Source organism: Camelina sativa, chromosome 12 (assembly GCF_030686135.1).
Source record: "Camelina sativa cultivar CO46 ecotype springtype chromosome 12, ASM3068613v1".
Taxonomy (NCBI): Eukaryota; Viridiplantae; Streptophyta; class Magnoliopsida; order Brassicales; family Brassicaceae; genus Camelina; species Camelina sativa.
The window spans coordinates 4,858,467-4,877,579 of NC_141891.1; the positions used below are offsets into that span (position 1 = coordinate 4,858,467).

The 19,113-nt window shown below is 29.1% G+C and overlaps 4 protein-coding genes and 1 pseudogene across 8 annotated transcripts; 2 read left to right on the forward strand and 3 right to left on the reverse strand.

The window, feature by feature from the left end:
• Positions 1-3,673: 3,673 nt before the first annotated feature.
• On the forward strand, positions 3,674-4,831 carry LOC109128055 (uncharacterized). The gene is made up of 3 exons (XM_019233760.2): positions 3,674-4,040; positions 4,337-4,466; positions 4,566-4,831. The coding sequence occupies exons 1-3, from the start codon at positions 3,924-3,926 to the stop codon at positions 4,604-4,606; spliced, it is 288 nt and encodes a 95-aa protein (XP_019089305.1). The 5' UTR covers positions 3,674-3,923; the 3' UTR covers positions 4,607-4,831.
• Positions 4,832-5,509: 678 nt separating this feature from the next.
• Positions 5,510-6,358, reverse strand: LOC104730277 (putative EG45-like domain containing protein 1). 2 transcript variants are annotated; one of them, XM_010449422.2, is made up of 3 exons: positions 6,179-6,358; positions 5,755-6,028; positions 5,510-5,655 (listed from the first exon to the last, which is right to left on the reverse strand). In XM_010449422.2, exons 1-3 carry the CDS (start codon positions 6,276-6,278, stop codon positions 5,649-5,651), a joined length of 381 nt encoding a protein of 126 aa, XP_010447724.2. In that variant the 5' UTR covers positions 6,279-6,358; the 3' UTR covers positions 5,510-5,648. The 2 variants fall into 2 exon arrangements, with proteins under 2 accessions (XP_010447724.2, XP_087335677.1); XM_087479551.1 differs by lacking the exon at positions 5,510-5,655 and having other exon boundaries at positions 5,751-6,028; positions 6,179-6,357.
• Positions 6,359-9,951: 3,593 nt separating this feature from the next.
• LOC147930178 (putative EG45-like domain containing protein 1) lies at positions 9,952-10,803 on the reverse strand. Of its 2 annotated transcripts, XM_087479913.1 has the most exons (3): positions 10,625-10,803; positions 10,200-10,473; positions 9,952-10,097 (listed from the first exon to the last, which is right to left on the reverse strand). In XM_087479913.1, the coding sequence occupies exons 1-3, from the start codon at positions 10,722-10,724 to the stop codon at positions 10,091-10,093; spliced, it is 381 nt and encodes a 126-aa protein (XP_087336039.1). In that variant the 5' UTR covers positions 10,725-10,803; the 3' UTR covers positions 9,952-10,090. The 2 variants fall into 2 exon arrangements, with proteins under 2 accessions (XP_087336039.1, XP_087336041.1); XM_087479915.1 differs by lacking the exon at positions 9,952-10,097 and having other exon boundaries at positions 10,196-10,473; positions 10,625-10,784.
• A 3,592-nt stretch (positions 10,804-14,395) lies between these two features.
• Positions 14,396-15,250, reverse strand: LOC147930179 (putative EG45-like domain containing protein 1). 2 transcript variants are annotated; one of them, XM_087478945.1, is made up of 3 exons: positions 15,069-15,250; positions 14,644-14,917; positions 14,396-14,541 (listed from the first exon to the last, which is right to left on the reverse strand). In XM_087478945.1, exons 1-3 carry the CDS (start codon positions 15,166-15,168, stop codon positions 14,535-14,537), a joined length of 381 nt encoding a protein of 126 aa, XP_087335071.1. In that variant the 5' UTR covers positions 15,169-15,250; the 3' UTR covers positions 14,396-14,534. The 2 variants fall into 2 exon arrangements, with proteins under 2 accessions (XP_087335071.1, XP_087335072.1); XM_087478946.1 differs by lacking the exon at positions 14,396-14,541 and having other exon boundaries at positions 14,640-14,917; positions 15,069-15,222.
• Positions 15,251-17,697: 2,447 nt separating this feature from the next.
• LOC104730279 (RING-H2 finger protein ATL14 pseudogene) lies at positions 17,698-18,752 on the forward strand (annotated as a pseudogene). Its single transcript, XR_015574805.1, has one exon. The product of XR_015574805.1 is annotated as an RING-H2 finger protein ATL14 pseudogene (transcript).
• Positions 18,753-19,113: the final 361 nt, after the last annotated feature.

Below are 19,113 nucleotides of genomic sequence, written 5' to 3' on the forward strand. Positions count from 1 at the left end.
ATAAATAAATGGAATTGGATCTGATTCTAAAACCTAAAGACATGCAAAGTCAATCAAAAGATTAGTTTAAACGAAGAAACAAATCAGAGAATTGAGTAAATGTAATTAACTTTTTTTTTTTTTTATTGTGAATAATATATTGTGATCTCACCAAATCCCATGCTCCCCTCATTTAAATCAACAAGACAAAGAACACCACCACTACTTTACAATCCACAAGATTAAAAAATTACAGTAAGTATTAACTTCATGGGTAATTTCAAAATTATATCGTATTTATTGTGTGTATTCAATTCGTATATTTTCATAAAATAATACTTCATCATTTGTCTGTACACACAAATTAAACAAGATAAGATTATGAAAATATCTCATGAAAAGAACATGACTCCTAATATTGAGCTAGACAAACCAAATTCCAAACTATTAATAATTCCCATTTCAAGAGTGTTCTTATTATATTTTATACATTCAGTTTCTTTGTCTTTCTTATCGTTGTATAAATATTTTATACATTTTATTTTCCTGCTTTCGTGTTACGGTGTTATTTAATTAGTGTAGGGTTCAAAAATAATACGAGTGGAGCGGGACGACAAGAAATATCATAATACTTTTTTTTTCAAATAGAAAATAAATGTAGTTTATAGCTGAATGACTAAATCATTAAATTTTGGAACGAACCATCAACTATTTTTCTTTCTTTTTTGACGTCAGCCAGTTTAAGCCAATGAATTTATTAAAACGTCGGTAGCTGCTATTTGCTCAAATGTATTCAAAAACAAAACTACGCATACAAATGTGTATTGCGTGTGGGATAGATAACAACAACTAGACACATTAGTGTATGTGAATGTATAAAAAACACATTTGGAAACTGAAAGATGTGGAAGGAACCGGATACATAGGACAAGAGGACACGGATGCAGCAGCAGTGCAAACTCTCTGTGTTATCGAGATTTGGTGGGTACCCACTTTTCTTAAGTCAAACCAGAAGAAAACAATTTCCTTTTTTCCATTCTTTTTTATTTCGAAATTAGAAGTTTGAACTTAAAGGTTTACACAAATACCTATTTTCACTTCTATTTTTTACACGAAACTCTCAAAAGGAGTATTTAGAAGTCTAGAAATATACAACTGTGGAACTAGTTTTGGGCAGTGGATCAACTTTTTGATTGTACTGAAAAAGGAGAGAAAACAAGAAATCAGCATTATAAGAAGGTTCGGTTCCTTTTCATATTAGGATCACTGGAGGCGGATCTTGTGTTACGCACTTTTGATTCATTAAAAAGAATTTACCAAAAAAAAGTACATGTTGACAAAAAGTTATAAACCGGTTAAAAAGATGTCATCACAACACAAGTCAAAACAATAAAAGGAAATTAATGTAATGTGGTTACGCCAAATATAAATAGGGGTACTATTTTGATTTGACGGAAAAATCATAAATATATATATTTTTTTCACAGCTCATTTTAAATCGACTTATCCCAACATAAATCAATTTACTCCATCTAGGAAAAAAAAAAAAAAAACTAATGCAGTTTTCATATGATCATATACCCAACAGAGTATTATCCAGCTTTTTAGCCGTTATTTGTTGTATCATTATTTTCACATATCACAAATTTAATAGTTAGCATAAACATATTAATTGATAAATATTTGCATTTGAGAAGTTGTATTTGTAATCGAAACATAATCTTGTTTAGTATAGACAAATCTAAAAAGGGTCTTGCTGATTCACTATGTCTCCATTTTAATATTTGTATTGAAATTTACGAAGGTACAGTACAAATTTATTTGTTAGACATTAAAAGTTTGGGTGCTCGATGCTTTGGCTATAGTTGGAAAGTCTACTCACTTTGTACGTAAATCTCCATAACCTACACATTTTTTACCTACTTATTTAAATATTTCAAGGTCCTTTTACAACCTAAGAAATTTGAAGGAGGAAAACATGTAAAACTGTTAACCTTCCAGAAGAAATAAGATATATACTACTATTTGTTGAAGATGTATATATTCGCTGTTTAAAATTTTTGTTTTACAAGTTTTTTTTCTTTCGGATCCACCTGCTCCCTTTGACCAATAAAACCGAGTTACTAACATAACAACTATATGAAATGTTGTAACAATCCATGTCAAATGAACATTAATAGAACTTTAAGCTTAAGGAACATTGGTGTGTACACTTTCCTTATACTATTACACACACAAAAAAAAAGTTGATCGATATCAAAAACGATTAAATTTGTGGAACAACAGCAAAAAACGATTGCTTGGAAATATATATATATATATAGGAGTGGCGTTTTTCTTACAAGGCAGGTTCGCAAAATCCGACATGTTTGACTTTGGTTATCTTGTAAGCTTTTCTACTTTTTCCTATCGAGTAAAGGAATAAATTAGAATTCGATGAATAGTTGAATACAATCATCCCGTAATAATGCAGTTTATCTGCTAAGACTAATATTGTATTGATTTTGCTTTTCATGCCAACAACTTTTAAACTCAGACTAGCTAGGTGTGGAACTTGAACCCATATGTCAAAGCTCGGAGATGAATTGAGGCCAGCAAGCCACAGCTTGGCTAGTAGTCAACCCCCATCAATATTGTATTGTTAAGTTGTACGACTTATATATATTTGTAAATGGTTTTATTATCCATGTTACATATTTCATGTCAAAACTCTAAAATTTAACATGACTAATCCAGTGAAATGCAATATGCAAAAATTAAATCATACTCTTTTTACGGATATTTTTTAGTAATCTACAACTGTCAGACAATAGACACATGAGCGGATGAGCAAATCAGCCAAAAAAACATAATTAATAAAGCTAGTACAGTTCTTATACAAGATTAGACAAAAACACAGATCAGGTTGTTTTGATACTTAATGGGAAAACAATGAGAAACATCGTAAGAGTTAGGATCAGTAGGACAATATAGTGAACTTTTAAGTTGGATCTCCCACGATCGTGTAACAACTAATTTGTCATTACATGGTTTTTAATCCTCTTAAAAAAAAAAAAACTCCAACTAAATTTGAATTTAAGAGATTAGTCAAATTGTGTTGAAATGTTCTGCGTTCGACACATTTCCTCACGAAATAAATATTCAAATGTAACAAATACACATTTAGGAGATATAATAATAATGTAAAAAGAATCCCCCATGTGCATGTGTGTGTTATACAGATAACATTTATTGCTTTGCCAATAAATTTCAGACCATTGCTTAACTGTCCATCTAAATAAAACCTATATTAAATAGTGTATGGTCACCTAAACAAAACCATCTGAGAACTTAGTTCATCTCGTTCAAATGAAGAACTATATATGTCTTATTTAAAAACTCCAAATTGTAAAAATGCATAGAACAACTATAAAGTTTTTGCTTTCTGTTATTTTGTTAGTTCTATTCTATGTTATAAATGATAATATATGTTGATTGTGGTACGTGTGACGACTGACACAAAATAATTTTATTCTGTATGCTCCAACAATATATATGTAGTTGTGTCATCAATTCACTTCCACCACGTAATCTTATGATAGCTCCATAGTTGTTGTTGTCACATCAGTGATACTTTCACCAAATATTCAAAAGCCTTCGGATCCAAATTAGTGGGCTTTTTAATAACTCCGGCCCAACGTTATCGAGTCTCGCTAACCAAACGCTGCGTTTAATAGACAAACGTGAAAGAAAAGTGAGTTTAGTTTTTTTTGGCTTCTCTCTCTTTGGAAACGTCTCTGAACGAGAGAGATCATCTCGATCGTGAGAATTCAGAATTCAGTGGCCGACGATAAGAAAGGCGGCGGATTCAAAAGGAAACAACCCAAAGACCGAAGCTTTGAAGCATCTTTTTTGTTTTCATTTCAATCCTTTGGAAGAATCAAATCTATCTCAAGACTGATTGAATGAGAAACCCTCCTCCGTCTCTGCTCTCTCTCACCGTCAACGCCGCCGTGTTGAACCTTTCTCGCATCAACGATCTCTCCCATCTACCTGATCACATCATCCTTGACCTCTTCGCTGTAAAATAACTTTTAACCTCAATCCTTCTTTGGTTTTCTGGGTTTTTCGAATTAAGTGTAAAGTTGGAATTTTTAGGTTATCTTCCTTTGATTCTGAGAAGTGAGAAGTGAGGATTTTTTTAGGTGAAAGTGTAAAGCTTTAGAGCTTAGGGTTCCTTAGTAGTGTGAGGAATTGTTTTTGTGTTACAATCTGTTGGTTTAGTGGATGAATTTGAGTTATTTTGATTCGTTAGATATGGTTGAGATGCTGTGTTTCTAATTGATTCGCTTGCTGTGTTTTGGTTGGTGATGTAAAGAGGACATTGAAAGCTGGGAAATTGAATGAGAGAGTTCTGAGACTCTTTATGGCATCTGGAAACGAAGAAGTTCTTTCTATTATCGACGCTCTCAAAATCAAAATCAGCGTTTCCCCGATCCTTCCTACTCGTAAGTTTTTAGTGTTGACTTTCTTTTCCCCCCTTTTGATCTTTACATGTGTTCTTGAAGCTCAAAACTTCATTGTTAGTTAACTTTCAACATTTGCAGGATGTCATGAAAAGTTTAGATTGAACGGGACTAGGCGTTAGGTGAAAAGGTGATGAATGAGTTATCACGATGAGCGAGTTTGAAACTCGGTCCTATGTGTTCAAAAGGTCAGTTCCTAATTGCAGTATAATTTAGGCAGAAACAACAATATGGACAACTGAAGAGATACTTTGCCACATTGAAGTCTGTATTTTTCTTCTCTTTGTTGTGTAAATATTAAACGAAACTGGTCAAATTATATATATAAGCTTTGTCTTTTTCTTTTCTTCTCTCTTCTTGTGAACTTCTATGCAATCATGTAAGCATTTTTTGTTTGCGGCAGAGCTCTGTTATAGGTTTTCTAATGTTGATAGTTTGGTTATCTGTAGTCCCAAGTCCATATCTCCTCATATTCATAGAAACATCCGACTATTTTAAGTTCTTAACCTCAGGTTGATTTGGTTTCCTTCCGGGTTGGGTTTCTTTGGTAACCTGTTAAATCTGCGATTCATCGAAGTTGGAATGAGTTAGCTGGGATTAGGGGTTTTTGTTGAATTGTCCGAGTAGTTTGGGATGCACTATAATGAACATGTTTTGTCATTTGATAAAATAGGATGAATGCATCTTAGTTTCATACATTTGTTGAGATATGTTCACTCAATCTCGATGTTAGATCAAGCTAAGTTACAACCCTCTATTTGGTGGTATATGATACATAACAGAACCTGTTAACTGTCGCAAGCATTTCTTTGATGTGATCAATGATAGTTGTACTAATTTCCAGTTACATATTCTATTCATTTTTTCTCACTTCTATTTACTAAATTATGTTAATGTTAAGAAAAACAAGTAAGGTATAAATTGTTTTAAAATGAAAATGAAAAGTAAATTAAACAAAATCTAAAACTATTTTATATAGTAATTTCTTTTTGGATGGTCGTTATTGTTTAATATGCAATCGTGTATTTTGTATATGAATGTGGACGATTTTTAATCATATATTGAAACGCTATTACAAACTCGTGAATCGTGATGCTAGCTAGACATTTTCTATTAGGACTTTCTAGACTTGAGCTTTATTTTCCTTGAGAACTTCATCGACGTTTAGACCCTGAAATACAAATAAAACAATCTCATTAATAAACCCTTGGATATGATTCTTCTCTATAGTTAAAGGATATATGTGGTAAAGACTGGGAGAAATAATTACGGAGTATAATCAATGTTAATAATCCCAGCGACAGGATTAGCGATCTGAGCAAAAGCTTCTCGGGAAAGATCGATCGTAGAAGCACAGCCACTGGGACAATGGTCGACGATTCTGACAATTACGGATTTTCCGGTGCAAGGGTGAGGCACGGCGTTACGAGCTCCGGTGCATTTCACTCTGAACATTTTGCCACAAACTCGACCATTGTCCCATAATTGATCACTCGCTGCAGCTATGAACACTCCTTCTTGCTTACCTCCGTAACATGCCGATGCTATCAAACATGAAATAAAAGACCAATGGTCGTTATGATTTTTATAACATTTCGCTATATAGTTAGATATCAAAATGTATATATAAGTTTATTGTTTATCTAAATTATATTTGGTTAGACACAAAACAGAATGTAAAACAAGATTCTTACGAGTGTAAGTCGTGTAGAAAGTTCCAATTCCAGGAGTTGCATATGATGTAAAGAAGAGAAAAACAAGAACGGTAGAAAAAACAAGAATATTTTTACCCATGATGCTACGTACGTGTTTTTATTTGTTTATTTATTTTCTCTTTGTCTGTCAAGAAAGACAAATAAGAATGTTTATATCTGAAATGCAACATATCTATTTGACTATTTATATATTTCATATGTGATATGTATCATATGACTAACTCTACAATACATGCATCTTTTGATATTTATCATATATGACTAACTCTACAATACATGCATCTTTAGATATGTACCATACGACTAACTCTAAAGATGCATGTATTGTAATTGCTTACCATTGTAATTTCTTTGATATGTTCCCATTTTTTTAACATGTGTATAGTTGTAATATTTAGATTCTACTTATCTGTGTTGGCTAAAAAGGTTTAGAATAGTATTGTATATATCCTCATGTGATATGCAAATATCCTACTATATTAATTGAGAAGTACAAATATGAAACTAACCTTAAAATGTGTAAAAATTACATTCAATTACTATCCTTTTTATAATAAAACGGAAGTACACAACATTATTTTGTAGATTATATAATTTTAATAAGTTGGTTACAAATAGGTTATAGATTAATTGATAGATTAATTGGTTACAAATTAAATACAGTAGTGGGTTCAACCTTAATTTATTTTCAGAAGATTTTATTACTAGAGCACGTTGTTTCCGAAAATCTTAAAGAGAATATTTTAAAGAATCATTTGATATAATCTAACTTACCATATTAATTTCGTTTATTAAATTATTCATCAAATAAAATATTTTGATATCTAACTTAGCATATTAATTTGTTAATTATCATTATACTTCACCTCTTATTTTTAGGTAAACCTTTTATAATAAAACGGAAATACACAACATTGTTTTGTAAACTATATAATTTTAATAAGTTGGTTACAAATAGGTTATAGATTAATTGATAGATTAATTGGTTACAAGTTAAATAGTGGGTGCAACCTTAATTTATTTTTGGAAGATTTTATTACTAGAGCACGTTGTTTCCGAAAATCTTAAAGAGAATATTCTAAAAAATCATTTGATATAATCTAACTTACCATATTAATTTCATTTATTAAATTATTCATCAAATAAAATAGTTATTCATTTGTCATTTTTAAATGGTTGTCTATTTTGTAGAACCATATTATATATTTATATCTCATTTGATAAAATAGGATGAATGCATCTTAGTTTCATACATTTGTTGAGATATGTGCACTCAATCTCGATGTTAGATCAAGCTAAGTTACAACCCTCTATTTGATATATTTATTACAAAAATTCTTTAATTAAATTTATTTATTAAACTATTGGTATTCCAAAACTATTTAATAAAAATTTCAAAAACATACAAATTTTGAAACATTCTTTATATCTTTATTGAAAGATATTCTTTACAAAATAATCTTACCTTTACATATGATTAAATAAATAATTATCAATGCTACACATATGAAATTAATTTTTTACGATTAACTGCCATGAGATAACATTGCAGTTGTGTTATTTCGTTCGCTTTTATTCTTCTTAACCTTTCATTCACGTCTTTTCAATGTAACATTTTATCTATGTCTTTTCGTAGTAATTTTTCGTAAAATATTTTTTAATTTCTGGAAAATGAATAAATGCAATCTACAGTCATGTCTTCTCTTCTTAACAGTCATATTTTTATATATTTCATGAACCGTTACAACTTATTCTCTTGTTATCAAATATGATATGTAAATGATTATATTTTAAAATTCTTTTTTGTTTTGTTTTGTTTTAAATGATAAAATTATGAATACATTGTATAAGACATTATAAATTTCTTTAATAATCATATAATAAATTACAAATATTAAAAATTTAATTGAGGAGCATTCTTAAAATGACATAATGATTTGTTTAAATTCATTTCTATTAATTATTTTAATCTTTTTTAGCATAACTCAAACATATTTCTATTTCCAGAATTAATTTTTACTTCATAAAAAATGAATATAAATATTACTATTCAGTCAATCAGTAAGAAAATTACCAATTCTCTCAAATTTGAATATAACTAAACAGAAAATTATCACATATTTTATTTATTTGAATCAAAACTTAGTTATATATTCATATAAAAAATAATACATATATTTTCATAAAGGCATTATTGTAAATGTATATGTAATACAAACAACTATAGTTTTATAGATGAAACATATTTTTATATAAAACAACCTATAGTCATTAAATATTTTGCCAATTATAATAGATTATATATACATGGTTAATCCAATATTGAATGTACTTATTACTAATTTTTTCCGCGTAAGATGCTGGTTAATTATCCCGAGTCACACATAAATAAATAATATAATAAATATTAGAAGGGAACAATAATAGTTAGAACTTATAACAATAATATTTTGGTGTATGATGTAGCATCAAAATATGTGCGTCTAAGGAAGATGGTCGGCCAAAGACGGCTGGGTTCATTGCTCTCACACGCTCCTCTTTTTTTTGGCAGTCAGAATCCAAACTTTAGTTGTTAAGATTTCAATTTGAGTGTATTATGACTAGAACTAAATATACAAATTCCCTTAACCTATATGAAGTTGTAGATAAGTCTTTGTCGTCAAGATAGTTTATTGGACAATCATCTCAACCGTTAATCATTCTGTTGATCACCAGTTTTCTATCTCCCAATAAACTGAATATTCCCAACTGTAGAAAATATCAAAATATAATAGAATGAACTGTGATAATTTATTTTAATTTTTACTTTGATATTTCATAATCAGATATTTTTAAAAAAAAAATAGAAATATAGAAATCCATATTTTTTTCTATAATACAATTAGTTTTCTAATCAAAAAGCATGGAGTAGACAAATATATATATATATATATACTTGTGACGACAAAAAATAAACAAATATATACAAGCCAATATGCTCTCATTTTCTGAAAACCCAACTTGAACCACATTTTTTAACAGCTAAAAACAAAAAATTCGGTTTGGATTCTTACCAATAAAATGATAACCCTCGATGAATAGATGATTGTATACCTAGAGACTGAATATAATTAAATATGACAACGATTAACAGAAAATATCAAATTGCAATAAATTTCTCACACTGATGAGACGTCATTTCTAACAAATTCTCTTTTAACTAATACAAATATAAATAAAATTTGAATACAATGATGAGAAGTTATTTATATATAGATTACTAAAGATGTGAACATTTGAATATACACAACTGTTTCTAAAAGATACAATTCTATATTCAACAGACGCAACTTTTTAGAGAGATGCAACTGTAAAAAATTTCTGTCAAAAATATAAAATAAAAAAAATTTGAATACAATGATGAGAAGTCACTTATATATAAATTTATAAAGATGTGAACATTTGAATAGACACAACTGTTTGTAAGAGACACAACTCTGCATTTAACAGATGCAACTTTTTAGAGAGATGCAACCGTTGAAATTTTCTATAAAAAAAAAATATATATATTTTATGAAAAGGTACGACAAAAAATCGCAACTGTTGTTGGTATTTTTTCAGATTGTTATTATTATATTTGAATACAATGATGATAAGTTATTTATATATAGATTCTAAATATGCGAACTTTTGAATAAATTAAACAAAATCTAAAAATATTTTATATAGTAATTTCTTTTTGGATGGTCGTTATTGTTTAATATGCATTTTAATTTTGTATATGAATGTGGACGATTTTTATTCATATATTGGAACGCTATTACAAACTCGTGAATCGTGATGCTAGCTAGACATTTTCTATTAGGACTTTCTAGACTTGAGCTTTATTTTCCTTGAGAACTTCATCGACGTTTAGACCCTGAAATACAAATAAAACAATCTCATTAATAAACCCTTGGATACGATTCTTCTCTATAGTTAAAAAAGGATATATGTGGTAAAGAATGGGAGAAATAATTACGGAGTATAATCAATGTTAATAATCCCAGCGACAGGATTAGCGATCTGAGCAAAAGCTTCTCGGGAAAGATCGATCGTAGAAGCACAGCCACTGGGACAATGGTCGACGATTCTGACAATTACGGATTTTCCGGTGCAAGGGTGAGGCACGGCGTTACGAGCTCCGGTGCATTTCACTCTGAACATTTTGCCACAAACTTGACCATTGTTCCATAATTGATCACTCGCTGCAGCTATGAACACTCCTTCTTGCTTACCTCCGTAACATGCCGATGCTATCAAACATGAAATAAAAGACCAAAGATCGTTATGATTTTTTATAACATTTCGCTATATAGTTAGATATCAAAATGTATATATAAGTTTATTGTTTATCTAAATTATATTTGGTTAGACACAAAACAGAATGTAAAACAAGATTCTTACGAGTGTAAGTCGTGTAGAAAGTTCCAATTCCAGGAGTTGCATATGATGTAAAGAAGAGAAAAACAAGAACGGTAGAAAAAACAAGAATATTTTTACCCATGATGCTACGTACGTGTTTTTATTTGTTTATTTATTTTCTCTTTGTCTGTCAAGAAAGACAAATAAGAATGTTTATATCTGAAATGCAACATATCTATTTGACTATTTATATATTTCATATGTGATATGTATCATATGACTAACTCTACAATACATGCATCTTTTGATATTTATCATATATGACTAACTCTACAATACATGCATCTTTAGATATGTACCATACGACTAACTCTAAAGATGCATGTATTGTAATTGCTTACCATTGTAATTTCTTTGATATGTTCCCATTTTTTTAACATGTGTATAGTTGTAATATTTAGATTCTACTTATCTGTGTTGGCTAAAAAGGTTTAGAATAGTATTGTATATATCCTCATGTGATATGCAAATATCCTACTATATTAATTGAGAAGTACAAATATGAAACTAACCTTAAAATGTGTAAAAATTACATTCAATTACTATCCTTTTTATAATAAAACGGAAGTACACAACATTATTTTGTAGATTATATAATTTTAATAAGTTGGTTACAAATAGGTTATAGATTAATTGATAGATTAATTGGTTACAAATTAAATACAGTAGTGGGTTCAACCTTAATTTATTTTCAGAAGATTTTATTACTAGAGCACGTTGTTTCCGAAAATCTTAAAGAGAATATTTTAAAGAATCATTTGATATAATCTAACTTACCATATTAATTTCGTTTATTAAATTATTCATCAAATAAAATATTTTGATATCTAACTTAGCATATTAATTTGTTAATTATCATTATACTTCACCTCTTATTTTTAGGTAAACCTTTTATAATAAAACGGAAATACACAACATTGTTTTGTAAACTATATAATTTTAATAAGTTGGTTACAAATAGGTTATAGATTAATTGATAGATTAATTGGTTACAAGTTAAATAGTGGGTGCAACCTTAATTTATTTTTGGAAGATTTTATTACTAGAGCACGTTGTTTCCGAAAATCTTAAAGAGAATATTCTAAAAAATCATTTGATATAATCTAACTTACCATATTAATTTCATTTATTAAATTATTCATCAAATAAAATAGTTATTCATTTGTCATTTTTAAATGGTTGTCTATTTTGTAGAACCATATTATATATTTATATCTCATTTGATAAAATAGGATGAATGCATCTTAGTTTCATACATTTGTTGAGATATGTGCACTCAATCTCGATGTTAGATCAAGCTAAGTTACAACCCTCTATTTGATATATTTATTACAAAAATTCTTTAATTAAATTTATTTATTAAACTATTGGTATTCCAAAACTATTTAATAAAAATTTCAAAAACATACAAATTTTGAAACATTCTTTATATCTTTATTGAAAGATATTCTTTACAAAATAATCTTACCTTTACATATGATTAAATAAATAATTATCAATGCTACACATATGAAATTAATTTTTTACGATTAACTGCCATGAGATAACATTGCAGTTGTGTTATTTCGTTCGCTTTTATTCTTCTTAACCTTTCATTCACGTCTTTTCAATGTAACATTTTATCTATGTCTTTTCGTAGTAATTTTTCGTAAAATATTTTTTAATTTCTGGAAAATGAATAAATGCAATCTACAGTCATGTCTTCTCTTCTTAACAGTCATATTTTTATATATTTCATGAACCGTTACAACTTATTCTCTTGTTATCAAATATGATATGTAAATGATTATATTTTAAAATTCTTTTTTGTTTTGTTTTGTTTTAAATGATAAAATTATGAATACATTGTATAAGACATTATAAATTTCTTTAATAATCATATAATAAATTACAAATATTAAAAATTTAATTGAGGAGCATTCTTAAAATGACATAATGATTTGTTTAAATTCATTTCTATTAATTATTTTAATCTTTTTTAGCATAACTCAAACATATTTCTATTTCCAGAATTAATTTTTACTTCATAAAAAATGAATATAAATATTACTATTCAGTCAATCAGTAAGAAAATTACCAATTCTCTCAAATTTGAATATAACTAAACAGAAAATTATCACATATTTTATTTATTTGAATCAAAACTTAGTTATATATTCATATAAAAAATAATACATATATTTTCATAAAGGCATTATTGTAAATGTATATGTAATACAAACAACTATAGTTTTATAGATGAAACATATTTTTATATAAAACAACCTATAGTCATTAAATATTTTGCCAATTATAATAGATTATATATACATGGTTAATCCAATATTGAATGTACTTATTACTAATTTTTTCCGCGTAAGATGCTGGTTAATTATCCCGAGTCACACATAAATAAATAATATAATAAATATTAGAAGGGAACAATAATAGTTAGAACTTATAACAATAATATTTTGGTGTATGATGTAGCATCAAAATATGTGCGTCTAAGGAAGATGGTCGGCCAAAGACGGCTGGGTTCATTGCTCTCACACGCTCCTCTTTTTTTTGGCAGTCAGAATCCAAACTTTAGTTGTTAAGATTTCAATTTGAGTGTATTATGACTAGAACTAAATATACAAATTCCCTTAACCTATATGAAGTTGTAGATAAGTCTTTGTCGTCAAGATAGTTTATTGGACAATCATCTCAACCGTTAATCATTCTGTTGATCACCAGTTTTCTATCTCCCAATAAACTGAATATTCCCAACTGTAGAAAATATCAAAATATAATAGAATGAACTGTGATAATTTATTTTAATTTTTACTTTGATATTTCATAATCAGATATTTTTAAAAAAAAAATAGAAATATAGAAATCCATATTTTTTTCTATAATACAATTAGTTTTCTAATCAAAAAGCATGGAGTAGACAAATATATATATATATATACTTGTGACGACAAAAAATAAACAAATATATACAAGCCAATATGCTCTCATTTTCTGAAAACCCAACTTGAACCACATTTTTTAACAGCTAAAAACAAAAAATTCGGTTTGGATTCTTACCAATAAAATGATAACCCTCGATGAATAGATGATTGTATACCTAGAGACTGAATATAATTAAATATGACAACGATTAACAGAAAATATCAAATTGCAATAAATTTCTCACACTGATGAGACGTCATTTCTAACAAATTCTCTTTTAACTAATACAAATATAAATAAAATTTGAATACAATGATGAGAAGTTATTTATATATAGATTACTAAAGATGTGAACATTTGAATATACACAACTGTTTCTAAAAGATACAATTCTATATTCAACAGACGCAACTTTTTAGAGAGATGCAACTGTAAAAAATTTCTGTCAAAAATATAAAATAAAAAAAATTTGAATACAATGATGAGAAGTCACTTATATATAAATTTATAAAGATGTGAACATTTGAATAGACACAACTGTTTGTAAGAGACACAACTCTGCATTTAACAGATGCAACTTTTTAGAGAGATGCAACCGTTGAAATTTTCTATAAAAAAAAAATATATATATTTTATGAAAAGGTACGACAAAAAATCGCAACTGTTGTTGGTATTTTTTCAGATTGTTATTATTATATTTGAATACAATGATGATAAGTTATTTATATATAGATTCTAAATATGCGAACTTTTGAATAAATTAAACAAAATCTAAAAATATTTTATATAGTAATTTCTTTTTGGATGGTCGTTATTGTTTAATATGCATTTTAATTTTGTATATGAATGTGGACGATTTTTATTCATATATTGGAACGCTATTACAAACTCGTGAATCGTGATGCTAGCTAGACATTTTCTATTAGGACTTTCTAGACTTGAGCTTTATTTTCCTTGAGAACTTCATCGACGTTTAGACCCTGAAATACAAATAAAACAATCTCATTAATAAACCCTTGGATACGATTCTTCTCTATAGTTAAAAAAGGATATATGTGGTAAAGAATGGGAGAAATAATTACGGAGTATAATCAATGTTAATAATCCCAGCGACAGGATTAGCGATCTGAGCAAAAGCTTCTCGGGAAAGATCGATCGTAGAAGCACAGCCACTGGGACAATGGTCGACGATTCTGACAATTACGGATTTTCCGGTGCAAGGGTGAGGCACGGCGTTACGAGCTCCGGTGCATTTCACTCTGAACATTTTGCCACAAACTTGACCATTGTTCCATAATTGATCACTCGCTGCAGCTATGAACACTCCTTCTTGCTTACCTCCGTAACATGCCGATGCTATCAAACATGAAATAAAAGACCAAAGATCGTTATGATTTTTTATAACATTTCGCTATATAGTTAGATATCAAAATGTATATATAAGTTTATTGTTTATCTAAATTATATTTGGTTAGACACAAAACAGAATGTAAAACAAGATTCTTACGAGTGTAAGTCGTGTAGAAAGTTCCAATTCCAGGAGTTGCATATGATGTAAAGAAGAGAAAAACAAGAACGGTAGAAAAAACAAGAATATTTTTACCCATTATGCTACGTACGTGTTTTTATTTGTTTATTTATTTTCTCTTTGTCTGTCAAGAAAAAAGACAAATAAGAATGTTTATATCTGAAATGCAACATATCTATTTGACTATTTATATATTTCATATGTGATATGTATCATATGACTAACTCTACAATACATGCATCTTTAGATATGTATCATATAAGACTAACTCTACAATACATGCATCTTTAGATATGTACCATACGACTAACTCTAAAGATGCATGTATTGTAATTGCTTACCATTGTAATTTCTTTGATCTGTTCCCATTTTTTTAACATGTGTATAGTTGTAATATTTAGATTCTACTTATCTGTGTTGACTAAAAAGGTTTAGAATATTATTGTATATATCCTCATGTGATATGCAAATATACTACTATATTAATTGAGAAGTACAAATATGAAACTAACCTTAAAATGTGTAAGAAATTACATTCAATAGCCATTCGAAAAAATTAATTAAGATTAATCAATTAATTAAATAACTAGAATTAATTAAAAATAAAAAAGCTGATAGATCAAATATAATAAAATCTAGAAAAAATAAAAGAAATCTATTCAAATCAAAACTAATTTGTACTTGAAGAAAATAAAAAATAAAAATTAACTGCTAATATAATAGAGTTTATTTTCTTCTTTAATTTTACATTGTCATGCCATTGATTTTAAATAATTATTAGTTTAAAAAATATTTTCTCTCTCTCATAAATGGACGAAAATTACAAAATATATTTTTTTTAAATATAAACAAATCAGAATTTCAAAAACTAAGAATTTATATCCAAGTAGTCGATATAATTATTTTTAATAATAAGATTTTGAGTATTTTATTAAAATTTCAAATTACGATTCTCATATCATCTTTATTTTATTTTATTAAAAAATTATTTAGAATTTTTATATAATACTTATGATTAATAAAATGCAGATTATTTTTCTACATATGTTGTGATTTGAACTTTAAAAAACAAAGATATATTACTCAATCTATAAAAATAAAATGTGTGTTTTAATTTTTACATTGGCGGATTGGTAAAACTAAATTTATATAGCTGATAAATTAATAAATTTTATTTGTTCATAATTGTAATATTAAAATTACTGCTTCATATTTCACAAAATAATGATGCAAATACAACAAACAAACAATATAGAACTGTAATATATATAAGTCAAAAATTAAATACTTTAATATTCTAAAATAGTTAGTATTCAAGAAAACATATATAGATTTACAGAATAATTAAAAACAAATATTATCTCAAACAAAATATTTTTTTTTTAAAAATAAAACAATAATTTTTATTATTCTATTATAATTATTTTTTAAATGTTGATCTGTGCTTTAAGCATGGGATATTGCTTAGTTTATAGTTAATAGTCAAGACTCCAGAAAAGGTTTGTTAAACTACGCTGATGAGTGAAGTGACATTAGTGTAGTGGCAGAAGGTAAATCCATTTGTATAAGGCACCACCACACCCAGGATCGAGTCCTGGTTCCTACATGAATTTGGCTAATGGACCGGCCAGTTGTGGCCTAATGGTTGAAAAAAAAAAAAAAAACTACGCTGATGAAATTTGCCATAGAAATTTCTCTTTTGACACTCCCACGAAACAGAGTTCTATGATCCAATACATTCATGTAAGGCATATTATATTGTATACCATTAGGCCTAAAATGTAGTGAAATCAAAATTTATGGACTAATATATAAATGGGACAGTCGATAAAAAATTGCAACCTATAAGCCGGTTTAGAAGGCGATAGTTAATGGGCCAAATGGGCATGACAAGGAGACACTATTCTAAAAACCAAGTTAAACCGGATATAACCGGATCGAAATCGCGGAATAAACCAAGAAAATGTGAGAAAGAATGAGATAACATTAAAAATGTTGCAGCGAAATGATGAATCTGAAAGAAAGGTATGGTACTGGACTACTGGTGATATAAAGAGGAATGGAGTTACCAAGGAAGCTGCCCTTTGTCGGGTTGTCCCTATCACTTCCCACCCGGCATTACCAGATAGGAAGCTCAGATATACTAATAATAATTGTAACCGAAACTGAACCCCCCTTTTGTCCTTTTTATAATATAATCACCAATACGTTATCCTTGAATTGAATGTGTTAGTCTTGTTTTGCGTTCGCCCCTTGTTTTCTCCTCTAGTTTTCTTCAATCTACATTGTTTATCAAGAACGTCTCTACGTTTGTGTTTACCTACGCTTAATCTTTTCATAATCCAAGGTTACGAGCTAGCACTGATTGATTACTCCCACAAGTGAACAGACTCGTTACCTTTTAGCATGAGTTTTTTTTCGTTAAACCCACCATCAGCTAAAGTATTTGAGCCAACGAAAAGTATTTGAGCCAACGAAAAGTTTTTGTTTTATATTCCATGAGTTTAGCAAGCATAATACTAGATAAACTAATTATGGATGTGAACGATCAAAACAAAACATCAACAAAAACGTCCAAAATTTTCTTGTCAAAATATGAAAATAAGGTATAAAAGAGACTTTGCCTCACGATAGTCATGAGTTAATTATAAGTATTTTAAGGACAAAAACTAGTTTATCGTCAAACTGATTATTAACAAATGTCCGAATATTCCCGCATATAAATATAAAATCCACACTAGCGTTACCTCCTCTACCAGACAAACCCTTTGTAAAACAACTTACTTTGAATCCATATTTCGATCTTGAAGATCCATAAAGATCTCTCCTTTATACATCTTCTTAAACAGAGTAAGTGTTTGATTCGTTAAAGTGAAGATTTTTCATCTCCGTCTCAATCCGGTCCGATGTCGATGTCGTACGATGGCGGCTCAATCTCCGGCGAGCCATCTCCGTCTCCGCCGCTACCAAAGGCGAACACGAAGAATTTACCAACGAAGATTCTCTCAAACTTTCTCGTTGGTCTGATTATGATCCCTGTAGCTGTAACCGCCTTCCTCTTTATCCTCACGTCTCTTGGCTTCACCTTCTTCTTCGCTTTCTACTGGTTTATTCACCGGAACTACCGCTACCGTCTCCGTCGTTATCGCCGTCACGAATACTCTGATGGGTTGTCTCCAAGATGCGTGAAGAGGCTTCCCCAATTCAAGTTTCGTGAGCCTACTAGTCCTATAACAGAGTACGGAAGCGACGATTGTGTGGTTTGTATCGATGGATTCAGACAAGGGCAGTGGTGTCGGAAGCTGCCTCGATGCGGGCATGTGTTTCACCGCAAGTGTGTTGACTTGTGGTTGATGAAAGTCCCGACTTGTCCGATTTGTAGGGATAGGGTTTATAGATTTGATGAAGGGAGAAGATGGAGACCTGAAGGTGAAAGCTTTTTGAATTGGTGAAGATGTTAGTGTTTTCTAAGTAGATTTGTAAGTGTTGTTTGGTTCGTTTTGATTTGTTATGATCTTGTTAGCAGCAATTTTGTTTTTTTCTTCCATCATCTATAATCATGTACAGTGTCTTGTTGTTTTTATAAAGCTCCACAATTGAAGCTTTGTTTCTTTCACTGTTTTGAATTAGATCCAAATAGAGAATGATGAGTTTCTGTAGAAATTAATCAGTATAGTTTGAAGTTTGATTATATTTGAGAACATGAGACTTCAGTGGAAATACAGATAAACATGTTGTCAATTTTGTCACTTAACTTAAGCATGTTTGCTTATGTTACCTTGATGATTTTTCTCATAATTCACTTGAGATTCAATGGTTAATCATCAATGTTTCTGCTTCTGATTGGAAGGTGAAACTATGAGTGATTCAGTGGGATAAGTGATTGTGATTGGATCTGACTACAAAACTAAACAAAAGTGTTTTCTACGCAATGTGGCATTGTCTAAGTAGGTGTTTACTGTTTTAGTACGTATCATTGTAAACTCGTACGAGACTAAAAAAAGGGTTTTGTAAGCAAGGTGGC